This window comes from Kogia breviceps, chromosome 1 (assembly GCF_026419965.1).
Source record: "Kogia breviceps isolate mKogBre1 chromosome 1, mKogBre1 haplotype 1, whole genome shotgun sequence".
In the NCBI taxonomy this organism is placed as follows: Eukaryota; Metazoa; Chordata; class Mammalia; order Artiodactyla; family Physeteridae; genus Kogia; species Kogia breviceps.
The window spans coordinates 20,704,634-20,727,897 of record NC_081310.1 but is presented as its reverse complement, the minus strand read 5'-3'; the positions used below and the strand labels follow the sequence as shown (position 1 = coordinate 20,727,897).

Here is a 23,264-nt window from a genome sequence, read left to right as displayed (position 1 = left end):
CTTTATTTTAAAGTCTATTTTATCTGGTATGAGTATTGCTACTCCAGCTTTCTTTTGATTTCCATTTGCATGGAATATCTTTTTCCATCCCCTCACTTTCAGTCTGAATGTGTCCCTAGGTCTGAAGTGGGTCTCTTGTAGACAGCATATATATGGATATTGTTTTTGTGAATTTTTCTTCTTTTTGTAACGGTCTTGTCAGGTTTTACAATCAAGATTTTTCTGCACTCATAAAATGAGTGGTTTTGGTCCTACAGACTAGAACTCTGAAAGAGTTTGTGTAAGACGTGTGCTCGTTCTTCCTTAAACGTTTAGTAGAATTCACAGGGAAGCCATCTAGACCTGGAGTTTTCTTTGTGGGAAGGTTTTTAGTTTTGAATTTAATTTATTTAATATTTTGTGGGATTATAACCACTTTCTCTTTTCTCTTGTGTCATTTTTGGTATATTGTACAATTTTTGTTTGTTTTAGGAATTCGACTCAATCTAAAATTTCTAATTTCTTGGTATAAAGTTTTTACAACATCTTTTTTTTTTTTTTTTGGCTGCTTTGGGTCTTCGTTGCTGCATGTGGGCTTTCTCTAGTTGCGGCGAGTGGAGGCTACTCTTGGTTGCAGTGGACAGGCTTCTCATTGTGGTGGCTCCTCTTGTTGCAGAGCACTTGCTCTAGGCCTGTGGGCTTCAGTAGTTGTGGCTCATGGGCTTAGTTACTCTGCAGCATGTGGGATCTTCCCAGACCAGGGCTCGAACCTGTGTCCCCTGCATTGGCAGGCAGATTCTTAACCAGGGAAGTCTGACATCTTTTGTTTTTAATGTAGCATTTGTAATGCTGTTCCTTTTTTATTCTTTTATGGTTATGTGTGTGGTCCCTCTTTGCTTCTCGATCAGTTTCATCAGTGATATACCAATTTTATTGATTTCAAAAAGCAAACTTTTGGGTTTGTTGATCCTCTCTTAGATATGTTTCTTTTCTATTTCATTAATGCTTGCTATTTTCTTTATTATTTACTTCCTTGTAACTTCTTCAGGTTCAATTGTCCTTTTTCTAACTTTTCTAGAGGAATTCTTAACTTGGGTACTTAATAATAATTCTAAATTTGTGTGTTCCTAATAATATACCTCAATATATATAAAGCAAAAGTTAATAGAACTTTAAGGACAAGTCCACAAGGACTTCCCTGGTGGTCCAGTGGTTAAGACTCTGCACTCCACTGCAGGGGGCGTGGGTTTGATCCCTGGTCAGGGAACTAAGATCCTGCATGCCACGTGGTGTGGCCAAAAAATTTAAAAAGATAAATAAATAAATAAAAAATAAATGCCTGATGACATAGGACTTTACAAAAAGAGCTCTTTAAGGACAAGTCCATAAACACAGTGAAAGCTTTAAACATTCCTCTCTTAGCAATTTATAGAGCAATCAAGAAAAAGCAAACCTACTAGGTATAGAAAACTTGAACAATGAAATTAACAAAGTTGACCTAACCAACTGCAAGGTGTACATTCTTAATTTTCAGATATTTCTCTTTTTCTAATATGTGCATTTATGATTAAAGGGAAATTTAGAGCCATAGTTTTGTCTGTGAGCATACATTTTAATATGTAGTATTTTCATTGTTATTCAGTTCAAAGTACCTTCTATTTTTATTGTTATTTCTTTTTGGACCCATGGATTATTTTAGAAAGGTATTACTTAATTTCCAAACGTATGGGAGCTTTACTTAGTTTCCAAACAGTTGGCCCTCAGTATCCACAGGTTTCACCAGAATTCACCAACCTCAGATTGAAAATATTCACACACAAAATAAAATTCTAGAAAGTTCCAAGAAGCAAAACTTGAATTTGCTGCACATTGGCAACTATTTACCTAGCATTTATATTATTATGTTATTATTTGCAACCATTTACATATCATTTACATTGTATTAGGGATTATAGGTAATCTAGAGATGATTTGAAATCTACAGGAGGGTGCGTGTAGGTTGTATGCAAATACTTCTCCATTTTGTATAAGGGACTTGAGTCATCTGTGGATTTTGGTATCCATGGGGTTACGAGGAGGTCCTACTTGGAACAAGTGCCCCATGGATACTGAGGGATGACTGTATTCATTTCTGTTTTAATTTCACTGTGGCCAGGAAACGTGCTCTTTAATTTCAGTCTTTTGAAGTGTTTTGAGACTTTATGGCCCAAGTATGGTCAATTCTTGTAAATGTTCCATGTATGCTTAAAAGAAATATATAACATTCTTAGTCCTTCAGAGTGGACAGCTAATAAACCACAGAGAATTATTATCCAAGTGTTAAATATAAAAGTAAATACTTTAAATAACAAAACACAGGTAATAATTGCCTTCGTCAACCACAGATAAATAAAACATACCAATCTGTAGGTCAAAGTAAAACACTAAGTACAAGCAACACGCTTACTTATAATAACTTTACGCCGTCCACTTCTGTTGCACATGCCTTTTTCTCGGTGGTTTTAAGCATGACCTGATGATAATTCCACATTAACATTCAGCTGAGAGCCACAGGGTCTTGAATATCGTGTCCTGATGCTTCTTCAGGTTTCATAAGAGCCAATATCCTATGAAGAAGAAAGAAACAGCCTGAACTAGCTGTGCTCCCAAAGCAAAACTACCCACATGGTGGTGCCTCTTTTTCTGTGAAGCATCCACTCTCTCCAGTCGTCTCCTTTCTTTTTTTTTTTTTTTTTTTTAATTTTTTTTTTTAACATCTTTATTGGAGTATAATTGTTTTACACTAGTGTGTTAGTTTTCCCTCTACAACAAACTAAATCAGTTATACATACACACATGCTCCCACATCTCTACACATGCTCCCACATCTCCACACATGCTCCCACATCTCCGTCTCCTTTCTGAACAGCACCAACTCTTGCCTCTACTTTTCTCTGCCTTATGTTGCTTGTTTATGATGACATCATCAGCCACAGTTGATTCCATTCAGCATCTTCAGCCTGATCCTGAGTAAACTATGGCGGTCAGGACAGTGTTCTCTGAGTACTACCGAATGGAACAGTAGTTATGTAGAATAGTAGAGGTGTGGAACAGCACTGATACAGAACTGTGACTCTGGAGGATGTTAGTAGATATTAAGTGAAAAAAGGATTTTGTTGTACAAGGTTTGGGGATCCCCCCAAAACCACCATCACCTCTGAAAACAACTGCAAGTTCAAGGGTCCCCAAGACTATCACTTCTGATTCCAGCTACAAGTTTGGAAGTCCCCAAGGCCATCCTCAGCTTCCATAATTCACCAGAAGGACTGATGATACTCATGATTATGGTTTATTACAGAAAAAGGACACAGATTAAAATCATCCAAGGGGAGAGGCACACAGGGTCTAGGAGGCGCCAGGCATGAACTTTCAGTTGCTCTCTCCCAGTGGAGCTGTACACACAGTGCCTGTTCTCCCAGCAACAATGTGTGTCAAAACACACGGAGTATTGACAACCAGAGAAGCTCACCTGAGGCTTGGTGGTCCAGCATCTTTACTGAGGCTTGGTCATGTAGACATAGTTGGCCACTTAGGCGTCTCCAGTTCTTCCAGAAGTAGAGCTGATAACTGTAGGTACCAACGTTCCCTGGCCTAAGTCACACTGTTAGCATAGACTGTCTGGTCTATGCTAAGCTCCAGATAAACAAAGATACTCATCTCAGGTAGAACAATCCAAAGGCTTAGAGGTTAATTCCCAGGAGCTGAGGGCCAAGGCCAGAACTCCCTTCGGCAAGGCCAGCCCTTTACTGCATGTGCCCACATGATACAGAGCATGCCATGGCCCATGCATTAGAAGCTCCAGGAGCTCCCGCCACACTAAAATAAAACCAAATCCCCTGTCCTCATCTACAAGGCCTGGCATGATCTGACTTCCCATCTCCCTCTTGCTTACTACAGGCACACTGATTTTCTTTTTTTTTTTTGGCCATGCTGTGCAGCATGTGGGATCCTATTTCCCCGACCAGGGATCAAAGCTGTACCCCCCGCATTGGAAGCATGGGGTCTTAACCACTGCACTGCCAGGGAAGTCCCTGATCTTCTTTTGTGTTTCTAAGGACACTGAGCTCTTTCCTGGCCTTTGGAGTAGCTGTTCCCTCTGGCTGAAACGTCTTCCTGGTCCACACATGATTGGATTCTTCTTGTCATTAGGTCTTAGCTTAATAAAAGTCATTTCCTCAGAGGGACCTTGCCAGTCTACACAAATTAAAGGAGTGCCCAAGTCAGTTCCTATCCTATTACCTTATTCTGTGTTCATCATAGCAGTGATCATTGCCTGTTATTTTCTAGCTCACTTACCTGATAATTTGCCTGTTAGCAGTCTCCCTCATTGCAAATGCCGTAAGAGTAAGGTACTTGACTTTTTCTCTATCTCCAGCACCTAGAATGTACTGGGCCTAGAATAAGTACTCAATAACTCAATGAATAAATGAACTGATGGATGAATAGTAAGCTTTACAAGTGCTGGCTTAAACAAGATCCAGTAGAGTTCTTCATAGCAAGGCTTTCAGAGCCTTTAATACGCTAATCTGAATTGTGAATCTGAGTGTGTATCATGTATTCCTGTTCCTAGGAACACTTCGGGGGGCATATTGATGTTGAAACATAGCATTTTTAAGGAATCAGATTTGTTTTCATGTATAACTAACATTTTAAAGGGAAACAAATCTGGGACGTCCCTGGTGGCGCAGTGGTTAAGAATCCGCCTGCCGATGCAGGGGACGCGGGTTCGAGTCCCAGTCTGGGAAGATACCACATGCTGCGGAGCAGCTAAGCCCGTGTGCCACAACTACTGAGCCTGCTCTCTGAGCATGTGTGCCACAACTACTGAGCCCGTGTGCCACAACTACTGAAGCCCACGTGCCTAGAGCCCGTGCTCCGCAACAAGAGAAGCCACTGCAATGAGAAGCCTGCGCACTGCAACAAAGAGTAGCCCCCGCTCGCCGCAACTAGAGAAAGCCCATGTGCAGCAATGAAGACCCAGTGCAGCCCAAAATAAATAAATTAAATAAATAAATTTATTAAAATTAATTAATTAATTAAAAGAGAGGTCACTCTAACACATGGCACATATTCTTTAAAATTCCTCTTTCTCTTTCCTGCTCTATCCTTTAGGACTCTGCTCTCTGCAACTAAATCTGATCAATTGATTTGTACGTAGGTATACATGTGTAGTACTGACTTAGGGCCTTTTATCCACCCTGTTATTTATTTATCATATTAAAACCTCATTGTTACTAGTAGCAAGATACAAAAATAATGATAGTGATAGGCTGGTGAAAAATGATTTCTGGAATGGAAGCTTTTGATATCCCTCAAATTTATCTCCAAAGTGCCCACTGATACCCTGTAGACAAAAGTTTTGACCGTTGACCTGATTCTACTTGACAGAATCAGTTATTGACAGACCTTTTTTCATAGGTATATTTCTTTGGTAACTATTTTTGAAGCAGTTTTTACAAATTCTTTGTGTCAGCTGGATGCATTTGTGCTATAGAAAAATCATGTTATTTCTATATGAAACTCTAGAATTGATGAAGATTGCATGTTTCTTTTCAGAGACTGAAGATCCTGGTTTATTTCTTTCCAGAGAAATAAGGTCCAGAGTTGTTGACTGCTACCGATAACTGGTTAGGAAATGTATTTATTCCAAAGCCTTCTTTCTACTTCACCCTCCTTCAGTTGGGGGGATTAGGTGCCAGACATTCTGGATAAAAAACAATTAGAAAGGCTCTGGATGGTATTTTCTCCTGTCAAGGTTTAGGTTAGGCTTTGTTAGAGCTGGTCTGTTTGAGTTTTGTGCTTACGCGTAGGGCGTGGCCGCTTCTGGCCTCTCTACCTTGGTGGAGTTTGAACTCCAACTTTTGACTCTGCAGTGGAGAGGGGGTTCCACTCACGTAGTAGATTGGCCCTATATCACTCTCTATGCTGACTCTTCTTTGAGTAGAGTTACATAATTACAGGCATTTGGGAGGCTGTGAATTCCCTTTGAACCTACAGTCCCCGGCTCCTGCCTATGGAAACGTGACATTCTAATTAGCAGTTCAAAGCATTCTATACTATAGACCACTATGCAGAGAAGCCAGTCTTGAAAAAAAGGCTTGGGTGCATCCACTCCTGGTCAGCCAGTGTCCATATGTCACAGTGTCCAAATGGCCAGTTCTGTCCATTGAGTTTACAGCTACTAGTTGACCACCTCCTGAGTATACATACTGGTTAATTCTTGAATAAGTTTTAAGTCAACCATGAAAATAGCTGTTAGTCATATAAATTACTACCACAGGATCTATTTACAGCCCAGATTTTACAGACGGATGCCTTGACAAATGTGTTTTTATTTGCTGTGAATAATTTCTGCATAGTGATATTGAAAAAAAATGTAATTCACATTTTCCATTAAGAAGAAGGCAGCAGCGGTGTGCAGAGAACTGTCAATTATCTGTGACTCTCGTCATGATTATTCTGGGATTGATTTGGGAGGAATTCAGCTATTCTTGCAGAAAAACTATTGGTTAAACATGAACAGTTAGAGAACCTCTTTCTGTAGCCTGAGACACAAAAATGAGAAGTAAGATTGAAACCAGAACCCGGTTCTCCAGCCAAGACTCTCTCTGTTGAAATCCATAGGCAAAGGGAAGAGCTGATGATGGCTTTCCTCAGGGGAAGGCTTAGCTGCCAGGACTGCCCCGAAAGCCTGTTAATCAGCCTCTCGGGGGGGCTGCAGGCGCACAGCGTTCTCGGGCAAAGGCCCACATGGCCTCCCTCGGCCTTTCTTTGCCAGGTGTGTACAAAGGTCTGGAGGCACGGAGGGAATGTCAGAGGAAGTGGCGACACAGTCGCCGCTCTCAAGCTAACGGTGGGAAGGAGGGCTGAGGTCAAGGCAGAGCCGGGCTCGCAAGCGTTTGCCTCCGGAGGACTCATAGGAGATGGTGAACGGCCACCACCCTTGCGCTCTCAGCTGCCCTCCTCTGCCTGGGAGGCCCCTTCTGCCCGAGGCTTTCCCGTCACGAACATTCTGTTTTCTGGGGTCCGTTGTTGTCAGCTTGCTCCCGGTAAACCCAGCCTCAACCCCGCATCAGAGCTCCTGGGACGTGCTCTTTTGGAAGCTACCCAAGTTCCCAGCTCCCAGAGCTATACCCAAGCCAGCCACCTGCGTCACGGTTCCCAAGGCTCGTCACCCTAGAGCCAACCATTCAAAGCTCAGAGGACCTTGAAGGTCAGACTTCCTATTTGATACGATTCCAACCCATTCTGGATTCAATAGGCTTTGGGGAGTGGCTGGGAAACCCACTGAGAAATTTCTGAAGGAAGCTTCTATGATCATCAAAGTGCCGTTTTTAAATTTTGCCTTCAAAAAACGAAGAAGCAGCAAACTGGAAACATAACTCATCTACCTGACTCTAAAGGAAGAAGTAAATAGCTCGTGCTTACAAGCACATATGCACGTAACATCAGAGACTGTAAAACAGGAGATGAAGAGAGACACGTGGTGAACAAAGTGACTTAAACCGGATGGGACTGACATGTACCCACTGCCGTATTTAGGGTGGATAGCCAACAGAGAGACCTACTGTCGAGCACAGGGAACTCGGTTCAACATTCTGTAATAATCTACATGGGAAAAGAATTTGAAAAGATACATACATATATACAGCCATATACACCGAATCACTTTGCTGTACACCTGAAACGAACACAACAACACTATTAATCAACTCTCCTCCGATATATATTTTCTTAAAAAATTAGAAGGGATTAGTTGGGCGGTGTTTAGAGGGGGAGGGGCCAGAGGGAGCAGGATCCCAACTTCCCAGCGCAGAGTGGAGTGGCCCGCAGGGGAAACTGGAGCCCAGCTAGAGTGAGAAGCGGATGGATAGTTACGATGGATTCGTTTTATTGTCTCTTTGAATCATTTTGTTGCATGATTGGCCCCCCCAACACCCTTCTGACACCGTGGCCTCTTCCCCTCCCAGCCACCTGCATTCTTCTCTGACTCCATTTTTCAAAGGCAACAGTTGCTTTCTCAGAGTCTTTTGTGATACTGGCAGTAGCATGTGCCGCTCTATTTATCATCTTTTTAAAAACAGATAAGGTGGATGGGAAATGCTAATAGCAAATGCAGCCCCAGCTCGGCCCCCTGCTGTTCTGCAGAGCACATTTTCTTATCAGGCCCAGGCCCTCGGGTGCCACAGGCAGAGGACCAGGCGAGAGCAGCCAGCCAGGCTGTTTGGTGCAGTGCACGGTCCACAGACACAGCCGAGGGGGCAACCAGCTAGATAGTTCAGGTGAGTCCCCAGCTTTGGACTTTCTTCACTCGTTTCCGAAATTGCTTGTAAGCTCAACTGTAGAGGGTAAAGTGTCGTGGGCAGCAAACAAGGTTCCTTTTGGACCTGGACCCCAGCACCTCGACCCCTCTTCCTATTTCTCTGTGAAGCAGGCTCTGCAGCTTCTGTTGCTTTTTCTTTGGGACCTGAGTCTAGCGATAAATAAGGAACCATGTATCAGATCGCCGTGTAGGTTGAGACCAGGTGTGAAAATCAGAGCTTTCTGTGAACCACAACTGTTCGAATTCCAAAAATAACGTATCCTTTTTACGCAATTGCAGATTGCCGCATCCCACAAATTGAAGATGCTGAGATTCATAACAAGACGTACAGACATGGAGATAAATTAATCATCACTTGTCATGAAGGATTCAAGATCCGGTACCCTGACCTGTACAGCATGGCTGCATTATGTCGTGCTGACGGAACGTGGGACCATCTGCCCATCTGTCAAGGTACGGGGCTGAGGCTGTGGTTCTCAGCTGTTCTTTCAGACTTGACTGTGGAGCGTGTACACGTTTCACTAATAGGCTGACAGGGGGAAACACAAAGCCACGCACACCCCGTGGTTCAGCTGAACTGCACTCTGAGCACCACAGCTCTGTGTTTGGAATCTTCCCACAATTCCCTGTGCTTCTCTCCAGCTCTCTACACACAGCTTTAAAGTTTAAATGGGAAATACCTTATTCTCTAGTGTGTTGGATGTCTCCTTTATTCTAAGAAACCAAAAGTCGTTGCAGGATTAGGAGCCTTGCAACTGGGCTGTGAACACAACGAAGAACTATTGTATATTTGATGGAAATAACAGCATTTATACTGATTTCGGTTGTGGTGCGAATATATTTAAAGCCAGTCTTACAGAGGCTATTTTCTCTTAATAATGTTTTCCTTTTTTATAATGCATGGGGAGCAGAAAAATAATCAAATTCAAATTTCATCCAAACCATACGATGAATATTTATCCTCTTGCGTTTTTTAAATTTGCTTGGGCCGACACAGAGGGCCCCCTGTTTGTGAAAATAAGCCCTCGAGTTCCCATTAATTCTGATTTTATTTTTTGACATGTGCCTTGGACCAAAGGACTAAGAAACCCATGCATAATTCATCATCCAATGGGAGAAGGCTAGCAATCTTATTTACACCAAAAGCACTGACATGTTAAAGTTGAGACGGATGTCAACTTTCTGCTTGGAAATCATGACGGGCAGACGCTGATATTGCTCTGTGCACCCCATAGTTGGAAGTAAATCATTTCCTTATGTGAGAGTTTAAGAGTCAGGGCCCCTTGAAGGAACAAAGGCTTCAGGATTAGGAGGACAGAGGCAACCCAGGCCCTCACCCTCCTGCATTTCTCCCCAGAAGCTTCTGGGTTGTTTAGCATGTTATGTGTTACATTCTTAAAGGACACGCGTGATTTATTTATACTCTTAGAGACTCTCTACAGAATCAGCAGCCGGCTTTTAGGTGGGGCTGTTTATCCAAATGAACTTTATTAACCATGGATCCGTTCCAGTCCTGCGGCGCTATCCGAGTAACGGCCAAGAAAATTATTTCAGACTCCAACCCCTTCTTGCTCTCATATTTTCCACTTGTCTTTCGGCTCTCCCACCCTTTCAATTTCCTTTTACATCCCTTAAATACAGTACGCTTCTTTAGGAGTTCTTTTTATCCCAATGATTTTTTTTTAAATGCCTTATGGTGATAGACATCTTGGGGTGTCATTGTCACGAGTTCAGGTGCAGGCTTGCCTCTCGCTCTGTCTGTGCCCTCTTGCCCCTCCCCTCTAGCCCCCTTTACTAAATCTCAGTCATACCACAGCTTCGATGTTTTTTGCAGCAACAAAAGAGCTGGCCGGCCGCTCTTGAAAGGTGTGCTTCTTCAAACAGCAATACAGCCCACAGCCCACCTTCAGCCCTCCTCAGAGCCCTCGATTCCCCACAGAGGAGGTGCCCCTGGTCTGGGCCCTGGTACCCCCCTCCAGCCCCTGCCCCTTGACGTACACCCGCGTGGGTACAGCAGGGTTGCTTTAGACAGCCTGACGCCTCTCGAGCCCCCAGGGGGTATATAATTGGCCCTTCGAGTGACAGTTCATCCTGTAATTTTTATTTGCACCTATAGATCCAGGGGCTACAGCCTGGGGAACCGTCTCTCTATTATCTTGAAGTGCAAATAGAAATCACATTCAACTATTGAGCCGAAGCCAGTTTTCTACTGTATTTTTAGGACAGGCTGTCCTCCAACCAAGAGTGGGCATAGCTTTCCTTCTCTGATTGGCTGCACGTGTTCCAACCCCTTTCATCTCCTTTTGGGGTCGGAGGTGGGAACCGTTCCAAGGCCATTTTTTCCCCCAGAACTTTGTGTTTTAGAGATCCAGGTCCTGATGCTTCCTGCTCCCTGTGGGTCAGAGTTAGTTTTTTACTTAGGGGATGCAGTTTATCCACGTGGGTAGCTCAGAACCACAGTCCTTCCCAGAAGGGGGCAGGGGCACGGTCACGTGTGCCCACACATTGGAACCCTGCTCAGGGTTCTAACACATTCCCTTGTTGGTGTTGATTTGCTTATCCTTTTTTTTTTTCCTCAATTATTTTTCCTGTTTATGCCTGACTGCCAAACTCCCTTCACACATTTCACTTTTGCCATGAACAGTGTCAGTTTTCAGCTCTGAAAAAGAAAAAAATCCTTTAAGACCATTGGGACTGCCCAAAAGGATGGCTGGGCACCGTGCGTTTCTGATCTGGTCCATCCTGAGTGTGGCTTGTTCCGGGCAGGGATCTTTGGGGTCTGTGGGGTCTGCGGGGCTCCAGGACACCAGGATGCAGCAGTGCAGGTTGACCCTTGACGGCCCCAGAGTGAATGCCTCCTATATTCTGCACCCCTCACTGCGGTGTCTGTGTCTGCTCTGATAGAGACACAGACACCACAGTCTAAGGCGCCGACCCGAGCAGTTCTCTGAATACACAGCTCTTCGACGCTTGTATTGTAATGCGTCACAAAGTCATCTTAAGAGAGGAGTTCCGTCATCTGCTGGCAGTGCCTGCGTGATATAATTTGTGCTTGGTGATTGGAAGGGAAAGTAGGTTTTTCCATTATCCATTATTTACTTCACACACAATTAGTTCTCCCCGGGAAGAGCGCGGCTCTGCAGGGTCATTATTCCCTCCAGTGAAGCTGCTGAAGCCAATAAGAAATTCACTGATCACAGCAGATGCCACACCAAGTGGCCTGCTGTGCCACTGGGAATGTTCCACTGGGCTGCACAGGCTTCAGGACAAAAGGCAGCTACTGTTTTACAGAAGCAGGGATCCAGGCTTCATGCTCACTCCTATGGCACACAGAATTCTGTGCGTGGTCCACAAACTCGCTACAGCACGTCTGCTCAAAGCCCGGGGCCACGGCAACAGCACCCGCAAACCTGTAGCAGTGCAAATCCTTGAGCTCCACACGGACCCACTGAACCAGAAGGTCTGGGTGTGTGGGCCAGCAGTCCGCCCTACAAGCCCTCTCTGGGTTATTCTCAAGTTTGAGAACCGCCGCGTTACACGTTACTTTCCTATTTCACCCAAGACGCCATGGGATTTTCGAAACTTTCGCTGCACTACGTCAGACAGGTGTCTGTTCCATTATCTGCTGCCGTGGAGCCCAGTTTTCTTCTAACCTTCTCAAGTTGCCCGCCACCACTGCTGAAACAGGAAATAGTCTCTCTTTCCTCTGTGGCACCTCAGTGGTTCTCAGCCCCGAGGGCACTTTAAGATTACGTGGGGAGCTTTAAAAAAGATAGGGGTGCCCAGGCTGGATACCTACCTGGGCACAGGTCTGGGCACTGGTGTTTTAAAAAATTTCCTCAGCTGAAAAGGGAACCCTCCTGCACTGTTGGTAGGAAGGCAAGTAGGTGGGGCCACTGTGGAAAACAGTATGGAGGTTCCTCAAAAAATTAAAAATAGAATTAACATATGACCTAGCAACCCCCCCCCCCATGCATCTATCCGGACAAAACTTTAATTCAAAAAGATCCGTGCACCCCAATGTTCATAGCAGCACTTTTTATAATAGCCAAGACATAGAAACAACCTAAATGTCCATCAACAGATGAATGAATGGATAAAGAAGATGTGGTACATATATACAATGGAATATGACTCAGCCATGAAAAAAAGAACAAAATAATGTCATTTGCAGCAACATGGATGCAACTAGAGATTATCATACTAAGTTGAGTAAGTCAGAGAAAGACAAATACCATATTGTATCATTTTATATGTGAAATCATATTATATGTGAAATCTAAAATATGACACAAATGAACCTATCTGTGAAGCGGAAACCGACATAGAGAACAGACTTGTGGTTGCCAAGGGGGAGGGGTTGGGGGAGGGACGGGGTGGGAGGTTGGGATTAGCAGATGTAAGCGATTATATACAGAATGGATAAACAACAAGGTCCTACTGTATCACACTGGGAACTATATTCAGTATCCTGTGATAAACCATAATGGAGAAGAATATAAGAAAGAATGTATGTATATATATGTATAACTCAATCACTTTGTTGTACAGCAGAAATTAGCACAACATTGTAAATCAACTACACTTCAATGAAAAATAAATTAATTAAAAATTTTCCTCAGGCGATTCTAACACGCAGTCAGGGCTGGAACCACTGGCTAGGGGTGTCCCAGTCCTCAGCTCCTCCTCCCGTTGCTACTTCCCTACTCGTCTGACCCTCTTGAGGCCACTTGCAACTATACAAGCAAATACCTGCTTTAGAAATAGAATAGGTACATAGATAAGGAGGTCTGAGCATTTAAGACCAAGGTGTGCAGTCCTCGGAGGCCATGCCACGTTGACAGCGGGGGGAACCGAAAGACATACAGCGCTTTGTCTTTCAGGGGTACAAAGATGACCACGTGAGACACTTCCCTTTTTCTTTCCCACGTCGCAGGCTGCCTGAGACCGCTTGCCTCTTCTAATGGCTACGTGAACATCTCCGAGTTCCAGACCTCCTTCCCAGTGGGGACTGTGATCTCCTATCACTGCTTTCCTGGATTCAAACTCGAGGGGTCGGAGTATCTTGAGTGCTTACACAACCTTATCTGGTCGTCCAGCCCACCCCGGTGCCTTGCTCTGGAAGGTATCACATCTTATTCTTTTGGAAGTTGAATTTTGGCTTATTAAAGTGGATGTTTCAATAGGAGGTAAAGAGCTGAGAATTATGGTCAGCAATAACTTCTGTTCCCCGGGTACACGTTGCTTGCAGAGGCAGCAAGGCTGATCATCTGCCACGAAACAATACTTACAACCAGACATAAAACTGGCTTCCCCCATTCTCAGGCTTAAAGGGGATGAAAGAGAAAAGTTTCAAGCGTCAAAGGTTACACTGCAAACTACTGCAAAGTTAAATGAAGTGTCTTCAAAAATTAATTTTCTCTGCACCAAATGAAAACAGATTGTATCATGCCATCATTAATCTCACCCCTCATTTTATTGTTGTGTCATTGTTTCCTCCTATTTCTATTCATTTTATGACTTGGCTCTAAATGTTTTTCTGCAAGCACACACTTGGAAGCCTGAAACCAAGAGATCTTTCCTCCTTGTTTTTGTTAAATATATGTGATGATTTTTGAGTGTGGTTCACTCAAGACCACTAATCAGTAGTATGAAATGGTCGGGGTGGGAGGTGGTCAGAACATCCACTGCTGGAATCAGGCCAGTGTCTATAGAGTCTATAGAAACTTCTCCTAGGCAAGCTGGGCATGCTGGCTCAGCCCTCACTTTAATTCAGGTCTTGAAATTATGATCGCGGGGAACAAACACCGATTTACTTCTTGGCATCTGAATACAGTAGGCGGGAGGGGGGTCTATACGGGGAGAGAAAAAAATGAAAGGACATCTCCAATCAAGAGCCCCTCCAAAGCCCGTCTGCAGCTTTTCTTGGGAAACAAATCAAGACACAGTAGAACCTAGAGACAAACAAGTTCTTACAAGCACCGTCTGCCTCCACACTTGCACCTCAGTGTGGGACGAGGTCAGGTTAGGAGGTGTGTTTATGGGGGGTGACAGCCAGAGCGATCCGAGGTGTCTCCTAAGGAAGACCATGGATTGGCTGGAGCCATGGAGCCTCCTTAGAGAGAAAGGAGGAAGGGGTGGAAGGGAGGGAAGCCTGGTGCTTGAAGGAGAGAGAATGCCAGCCAAGGGCCATCAGTGGTGCTCTTCTTCTAGGCTGGTAAGCGGAACCTCCGCTCGCCCCTACTTCCCACCCATCCTAAATCTCCTACGGGGTCAGAGCCCACAGTAGAGAGAGAGAAAATACAGGACACCCAGTTAAATCTGAATCTCAGATAAGCAGCAAATAATTTTTTAATGTGAACATGTCCTAAATATTGGACGGGACTTACTCATGGTCAGCAAGTATTCTTTGCTTATGCGAACTTCAACTATAACTCACTGTCCTGTATTTTCATTTGCCACATCTGGCAACCCTAGCCCAGAGGGATAAGGGTATCCCCTCTGTTTCCACTGGGAACAGCTTTTCTGCCGTCTGGACCCCTCTGGCCGGCGTGGTGAGTGTGGGCTGCTGGTGAATGGGGGCTTTGCTGGTTCCTGGACGTTTCTCCCTGCTCAGATAACCAGAACTAGAGGACCTGTTGAAGGTATCATGTTACAGTTATATCAACGTTAAATGCTATTTTCAAATCTTTTCAAATTCAGTTCAAACACCTTTCAAGCCGTCATATTCTAAGCTTCATTTTGAGACTTTGAAAGCAGTTTTTCTGGAGCTTAGGGACTGTAATGTGAATAGGCATAAAACAAAATCTCACTTCAAGGGGCAGTGAGCTAAGGTTATGAACAGGAAGCCGTGACTGGCTTCTGATTGGAGACGAGTCTCGTGATTTAACACAAGTCCCTTTTTCTCTGCCAGCCTGGCCTGTGCCCGAAGGGGACGCTAAAAGTCCAGGTGACAGCTGCCTGTGACAAGAAGGCCACCGAATACCTTTTTTTCCTCCATTTAAAAAATAATAATCTTTACATCCTTATTTTCAATACATGTTCCTTTCAAACTACCTGATGCAATTAGTTTGTGAGACCCTTAAATGCTACCCTGGCTAAAGGCACCAGAGACATGATTCTCAACTGAGAGAGGCAGAGAGGACTAAAGGGTTTTTTGTCTCAAGACTTGACAGAAGCTGGGTTAAAATAAAAGGTAAGGATCCACGAACAAAAAGTATCCAGATGCACCTGGGTGTTGGTATTTCCTTAACTCTTAGTTGAATAGTGTATCATCTTTTTCAAAGGCAGTGCCTTACTTATGCAAATTGTCAAAGGGTATTCAACGTAGAGGCACTGTCCCAAGGGAATCTACCCACCCCTTTAATATATCACCCACGGCCCCCCCATCCCCTCATTTTTTTTTTTCTGTCTCCCTGAGCACACAATTTGATTCTTCTTGATGGCAGAGTGAAAATTACCGCACTGAGCTGTGGAATCATGGCGCTCTTGGGGGCTTTGAATATATATTAGGGCGTCCTGACCCCTGATATGACCGGGTCTGGACAGCTGTGCCATGGAAGCCTGTCTCTGTGAGCTTTTTATCCCCTTCCCTTTCCAGTCTCCCTGTTAATCCGTCAGTCCATCACATGTCACTGTACCTGTCACTTCAGTTCCCTCCACCCCTCGAGCTCTTTTTTCTAACCTGCCACAAGCCTGGAGACGGGATCACCAGGATGGTCATGGAGGCGCGAAGGGTATTGATTAGAGTGTGGGTTGGCATCAGACTGGCTGAGTTCACGTCCTGAGTCTCCTACTTAATCAGTTTGACCTGGGGCAAGTCACTTAGCTACTATCAGCCTCTACTTCCTCATCTGTAGAGTGCGGGTGACGATTATACCTGTGGGACTGTGAACGTCCGGTGTGATAACAAATGTAACACGTTTAGTGAAGCGCCGGGGGCACAGTAGGTGGTCGATCAAGTGTCCATCATTATTATCACTCTTCGACTTGTGTACAGAGTCACACTAGGTGAGAATCTGGGCATGGCTGCGTGAACAAAATACCCAGGCTTTTATGCATTTACATTGCAACATCGTTTTGGTTGTTCAGAGGAGATTTTGGTTACTTGCAGACTTTTAACTGTGTTTGTATAAGATGAATACCAGATAATGGGAGGAAGTACTGAACAATAATAACGATTGCCAGTCATCTTGAGAGCTTACTATGGATCAGAATGTTTGACAGAGCATCTCGTTTAGTCCTCCTATTGCCTTTGTGAGACAAGTACTGTTTTTTTTTAAAATATTTATTTGGCTTCGCCGGGTCTTGGTTGCGGCACACGGGACCTTTTTTCTTTTAGTTGCGGCACACGGGATCTTTTTTCTTTTAGTTGTGGCATGCGAACTCTTAGTTGCAGCATGTGGGATCTAGTTCCCTGACCAGGGATCAAACTCGGGCCCCCTGCATTGGGAGCGTGGAGTCTTAGCCACTGGACCACCAGGGAAGTCCCAGACAAGTACTATGTTTAATCCCATGTTACTGCTGAGCAAGGCCAGGTTTCTAAAGACTCAGTAACTCACCCAAGGTCACACAGTTAGTAAGTGGGGGAGTGGGGACTCGAACAAGGGTCTTTGCCACTTGGAAGCTCATGCTTTATCACTAAGGTACATTATGTAATTATGCGTTATCTAATTTGTTCTGATTTCTTTACAATTTGATATTTTTATAGCCTTTTTTTTTTTTTTTTTTTTTTTTTTGCGGTACGCGGGCCTCTCATGGTTGCGGCCTCTCCCGTTGCGGAGCACAGGCTCCGGACGCGCAGTCTCAGCGGCCACGGCTCACGGGCCCAGCCGCTCCGCGGCACGTGGGATCCTCCCGGACCGGGGCACGAACCCGCGTCCCCCGCATCGGCAGGCGGACTCTCCACCACTGCGCCACCAGGGAAGCCCATAGCCATTTTTTTAAAGCGTCAAAAACTTTAAAACAGTTATCACACAGGAAGCGGTTTGTCCTTCTAGTCCAGTTCTCCTCCCTGTAGAAATCCCAGCTGCAGGGGGCCGTGAGTCCGGGCGGCCGAGAGCACTCCCCGCTGCCCCGCACGCGCCCACGAGTCACCCCGCTACAACAGAGCCTCGCTTCAGCCACTGGGCTGCGCAGGGCTTGTGTCTCCTCTCGCAGACCGGGCGACTGACGCCTTGAAGGGTGGCGTGACTTGTCCACACTACCCACCCTTGGCCGTGGCTTCTCCCACTACGTGGTGTCCCCTCTCCCTAGTGGCATGGAGCGGGCTTTGCTGGCGCCAGTGTTGAATGGCAGCTGTCACACTCCATGTCAACAGTCCCATAACTGAGGCCTGGCTTCATGAAGGACTTTATAATTTGCAAGGAAAAACTCTGGCAGCCTCACCAAAGGTGGCAAGAATCCCCAGGCCCAGTAGGAAGGTGTGGGTGACGTGTTTCAAAGGCCTGGGGGCTGTGGCACCTGGCTTATTGAGTGGTGTGACAGCCGGGTTGTGTGGGGTAAAACACCTGAAATCACAAAATCTTGGACCCCAGTGTTGGTTACGTCATTTAAAAATACATGAATATGTAAATTTGAGCCTGGAAGGAGCCCCGTGGGTTTCTGTGTGCTGGTCTTTCTCGCTGTGGGGCTGCGTGCTTTTCTTTATCTCTGTGTGTCTTCATGTTTTCCATTCTCAGGTCGTCTCATCTCTGAGGCTTTCATTTCTCTCTCTTTCATACACACACACACACACACACACGCATTGAATCCAAGAAATCTTTTTTTAAAAAAAACAAAAACCTTTGACAGTGGATGTGGGCATTTTCTCATTTGTAAGTGCTAAGCACTCTGTTTACATTGTCGGCCGTGTTTATTGGACACCTGGTAGACACAGAGAGACACCGAATTGGGCTCTGGGGAATTACAGAGAAAGAAAAGGACATCATCCTTTACTTTGAAGACCTTCCAGTCGAATGGGGAGAACAAGATGACAAGTCCCGTTACCTAGAGACTCGCGTCATCACAGACTGCACCGCGTATGCCCACAGCTACCTTAACCAAAGGGCACGTGCGTGCTTCTGCATTTGGAAAGAGTGAAAGGAAAGTTCTGGTCGGTGGTATCGCAATCGTAAAATGAAAATTTCTGTCTGGGGATCTATGAGTTTTTGTTTCTTTTCCCCAAAGGCCAAAGAGAAGTGTGTTTTTTTGTCTCTGCTTGGGCTTTGGGAAAAGAGAAAGAGTCTAAACATCTTACTCATTTGTGAGGACTGTGCATTTTGAAGCTCTGTAGAGCTCAGTAGCCAAGGCAACATGTCTTAGTGTGTGAGGAGTGCCGGCCCAATGGTTTGAAGGTGGAGTATAGGAGGATATTGAGGGGCGTAAAAATAAGCAAACGAACCAAGCATGCAACAGACGGTTACAGGCAAGGCTGCAAAGACACATGTCTAGGAAGTGGTACTAACTCCCCAGAATCCCATAGACACTGTGATGTTAGGGCTGCAAGGGATGCTGGCTACAGGTGGCTGCAGAAAAGGGCTCTTTGTCCGCATGGGGAAGAACCATCCAAAAGCCTCCAGTATCGGAACACTCCATTCACATTCAAGTTTTCAAATGTCCTGGAAGTAGGAACACGGGTGCTGGGTATCTGTTGACAGAATTCCTGGGAGCAGGGTAACGACAGCAGAGTTCACATGACTGCATCTTTGAGGCAGGTAGCAAGGGCCGGGAGGACAGACGGTTGATGCTCAAACTTGGAGTTTTTAGTCCCTGGTTGTGACTTCCCCACTTAAAGTTTCCTCTGTTTCCCAACCATTAAATTAGAGGGCTGGACCCTCTAACCAAAAGTCCTTCTTTCAATAGCCTCTGCGGAAAAAGATGGGATCAGAGCTAGACAGGACCAGTCAAACATTTAGTGAGATTAGAGTTTGAAAAGAAGGAAACCCAAATCAGTGGTATATGCTATTTTAAATAAATGCCTGCGAGATTTCATGTATGCGTTCAGTAAAAATTTGTATGTTCGTATGCCAAGTATTTTGCAAGGCACAGAGGATACAGAGGCAAACTAGTGACATGAGGTCTCTGCTCGCTGGGCTCACCCATCCCATGTGCAGTTCCTGAAAGTTCACTCTACACAGGTGGGGCTCAGTTCCGAAAATTCCATTTCTACGTTTTCAGGGCCTTTGGTGGGAGAGAAGATTGTTACCTGCTCTGAGGCCGCCTGGAAGGGTTCCCAAGGGGGTCTCTATGGTTTTGAAGGAACTGGGGAGGGTGAGCCACTTTTTGCTGTGTTGGATTGTCTGCCAGATGGTGCCTGGGCTCCACTCCAAAGGCAGCGGGAGCACGGGCTTCCCAGGAGGACCATGAGCACGGACCCCGGGGCCCAGGAGAGTTTGTTGTGCTTGAGTGTTTGCTTTTCCCAAACAGAGAAATAAATCGCTCCAGGAACCGTAGCGGCCTACGTACGGTTTCATTTGCCATGACTTAGGCGGGGACTTCCCCAGTGCTGACCTTTCAACAGACTGTCTCAGCTTCATGGCTGGCATTTCTCCCAGGAACAAGCAACCCTGACCTCATTAGAAGCTGAATAGCCAAGACGTTTTGTTTTTAAATCCAATCAGTCCCCAAACTCAGAATGCCCAAAGTAATTCCCAGCCCCACCCCACCCCACCCCACCCGCCCCTTCCCATCCATTTCACTGCTCGCCCGGTCAGAGATGGAAGCTTAATCAGTTTCCGATGCAGTTACAAGGAAAGGCAGCAGCGAGATTTCCTAAGAACCGAAGAGTGCCCAGGGGTCCTTTTAGGTCTGCATCCTTATATAAGAAAAGAAGGAAAAATAAAAAACTGAAAAATCCTGTTTGGTCAGATGTGAAATTACTTGAAAGGTTCCAATTTGGGATCAAAACTCAAAGCCAGTTTGGACGGGGAGGGTTCCCAGCTCCTGAGCGGCCTTTGCAGTGTGCTTTGTTCCCCAGTCAAAACTCGTTTCTGGTACAAGAGGCTCCCGGAGGCAAAGGCGCCGGCAGGGATCTCTCTCCAGGAGCCCTGCCTTCACGCAGAAGCGCCTCGGCACTTTAAATGAATCCTGTGTAGGAACAAGAAGGAGAGAGGAAGAACCCGGGCCTCCTCAGAAAAGACCTGCCCTGCATCTTATCCTGGGCAGATAACACTGAAAGGAATAATCACAGCCCACCCTGTGCCAAGGTGGTTCCCATTTTACAAAAGGAAAATACGGAGCACAGAAAGGAGTCCAGGCCTGGTCCGAGGAAGGTTGCTGTAAATTATTGCCCGTGGTGAGGTCACGTGTCGCCGTGTCATCCCCTAAACCAGAGTCAGACGCGCTCCCGTGGAGCTGTGTCCTTCCTGTTGCCATGTCTTACCAGACAAGCAAAGGACAGTCAGGTCTCTCGCGCCTTCCCGCCCAGCCATCCTCGACCACAAAGTGGCCAACTGGACCTCTTAATTCGCTGGAAACGTCTGTATTGAATCTTAAGTCAGTCAAGGGAAATGACAGAACGAAGTCACAGCAGGATTCATTGGTGCTGATTTGGGACCATTGATCATAGAATTCAGAGCTTAGAAAGCCTTGGACATCGCCAGTTCACCTTTCCCCCACCCTACGCACTGCACCCTGGCACACCCTTTGCAGCAATGAATCAGCAGTGCTGGAGATGAGTGGATTTGTGCGAGGTCTCGGCTCCTGGGAGTGCCAGCGAGGTTCCCACCCCTGTACCCTGGCTCTGGCACCACCGGACTGCCTGAACGTGGGGGGTCCAGGCCGCTCGTCTTCTCTGCCTTCCTCACTTACATTCTTGAACAGGGAGAAGCAGATCAGAAGTTTTTCTTCTTAGGAGCAACTCCAGGATAGAGAGCACCTTTGTTCCTCCCTGCATTCCCCCGGCACGTGGCATATGTACTCATCAATGTGTAGCTATTGTAACTGAAGCCTCCTTTGACTGTTTGTGGATGCCTGCTCCATGCCAGGCCCTGTGGAGGCACCTTTACCGCATGATCTCTCATCCTAATGAGCGTCGTGAGAACTAAGTGTGGTGCCAACGGCAGATGAGGAAACCGAGGCTCAGAGAGTCTCCCCCCTTTCCCAAGGTCACCCTGCTCACAAGCGGTGCAGCAGGGGGCCCCCTGAGCTCACACTTTCTACCCACACTGCCCTTCCAGGCACTCCTAGGGTACCTGCTGGAGATTAGGGCCTGGGCTCTAATCCTAGCTCTGCTTCTTGCAGAGAGTCCGTTTCGTTGGATGGCAAGGGAGGGAGTGGAAAGCGCTGGTTTCTGAGGCACTTTCCTAGCCGCCACGCTCCTTGACTCTGCTCTGCACCAGAACACACCGATCCAGAGAGGCCATCCTGTCCTCCGCTGGCTCTGGGAGCAAAGCAAAGGGAGAGTTTCTCCCCTGGACGACGGCTGACAGTTTCCCGGAGGCTCGTATTCAGTCAACCCGTGAGCCTTGGTCACCAGTAGGCAACTGGCAGGGAGGGGAAATAGATGTTTGTTGGGCGTCCTCTTGGCACCGGGCACTTCACTTGCCTTTTTTTAGCTTTAAAACAACTCCAGGTATTATTATGCCCCTCTTCACTGACAGTCAGCAGGCTGGTAACGTGGCCTCGGGGAGTAAATTGCAGAGCCAGGATTCAAAAGATTCAAAAGATCCAGCCCTGACCTGACTCCCCAGCTGTGCTCCTTTTCCTGCCCCTGCTGGCTCCTGCCCCAGAGGCCAGGTGCCTGCCCTCTGAATAATCTGCTCAGCTGCCGGTGGGCCACTTTTTTTCTCTGCTGATGTTCCCTATAATGTGGATTTTTATCATGTAAGAGATCTTAGAGGGAGGAGGAGGATACACTATATGATTTGGCCCAAGCTGCACTGCATATAATATTGGACAACATGGGAACTTTCCCTTCCTCCCTCCCTTCTCTCACTTCCTTCCTCCCCTCCTTCTCTTTCTCCCTCCTTCCCTCTCTCCCTCCCTCCTTCCCAGTTAGGACTCTGGTAGCAACCAGAGAGATGTACTAAATGCTGTGGGGCTATTGCTGTTAGGAATTCAAGTCCTGCTCACCAAAACTGGAGTGATAATAGCAGCGACCCACTGGTCACCCACAGCCAGGCCTCCCAGCATTCAGAGGAGACCGGCTGGCCAGGACCAGGGTCTCCATCAGTCTCTCCTGGGCTCTCAAGCTTCCTGCAGACTCACCCGCGATCCTGCCAGCAGCTGAATCCAAATGAAATGGAGTCGGCAGACAATGAAGACAGGAGCAGTGAATGTTCTTTTTTTTCTCTCTTGTTTACTCAGTGTAGCAGTGGGGCCTCTATATGGGAAGAGGGGGAGAGGGCTTCTTTATCTGCTTATCTGACCCTATACCCTTCCCTTTCCTTCTCTTCCAAATGTAAGAGGATTATACAAGGCTAGGAAATACTTGGCAGGGTGGTTTTGTCCTGTCCTCAAGGCTCTGAGACCCCAGGGGTCCCTAGGAAGCCAGCAGGGTCCAAGGTAGCTTTGTTCCAGCTGCCTCACCTCCCCCCCCCACCCCGCCGCCATGGCACTGTTTTACATACTTGCATCTCGTGTTTCCACTTAAGATTTATTTGAAGAAAGAGCTTCCCAGTGCAAAGTATGAAAATCATTCATCTAATTCTGCCTCCTTAGAAACTTGAGACCAGAGAAATGAAGTGATGTGCCAGGTCATAGCAGAATTCCCCCGTCTCCTCAGACTCCCAGCCTTCAAGTATGGCTAGTTTCGAACCCTCATTAGGCACCCGACTTCCATCAAAGTCTTTCGGGATTTCTCCATCTTATTCTCAAAAACAAAAGACTCTTCAGTTCCCTGAGGACAGGTGTGTTCCCTGGGCCTGGAAAAGAGATCTCAGGTCGTCCCCGTGTCATGTGTCAGTGACGTTGGCTAGGGAGAAACCCTGTCTGAAGCAACGCG

The 23,264-nt window shown here is 46.2% G+C and overlaps 1 protein-coding gene across 8 annotated transcripts in view; it reads left to right on the top strand.

Annotated features, from left to right (window-relative positions):
* Positions 1-23,264, top strand: part of SUSD4 (sushi domain containing 4) — a 134,750-nt gene that overhangs the window by 89,419 nt on the left and 22,067 nt on the right. For all 8 annotated transcript variants that reach the window (XM_059069452.2, XM_067028227.1, XM_059069446.2 and 5 more), the window contains 2 exons: positions 8,621-8,794; positions 13,278-13,466. In XM_059069452.2, the coding sequence (XP_058925435.1) occupies positions 8,621-8,794; positions 13,278-13,466 (363 nt within the window). The remainder of the gene's footprint in view (positions 1-8,620; positions 8,795-13,277; positions 13,467-23,264) is intronic.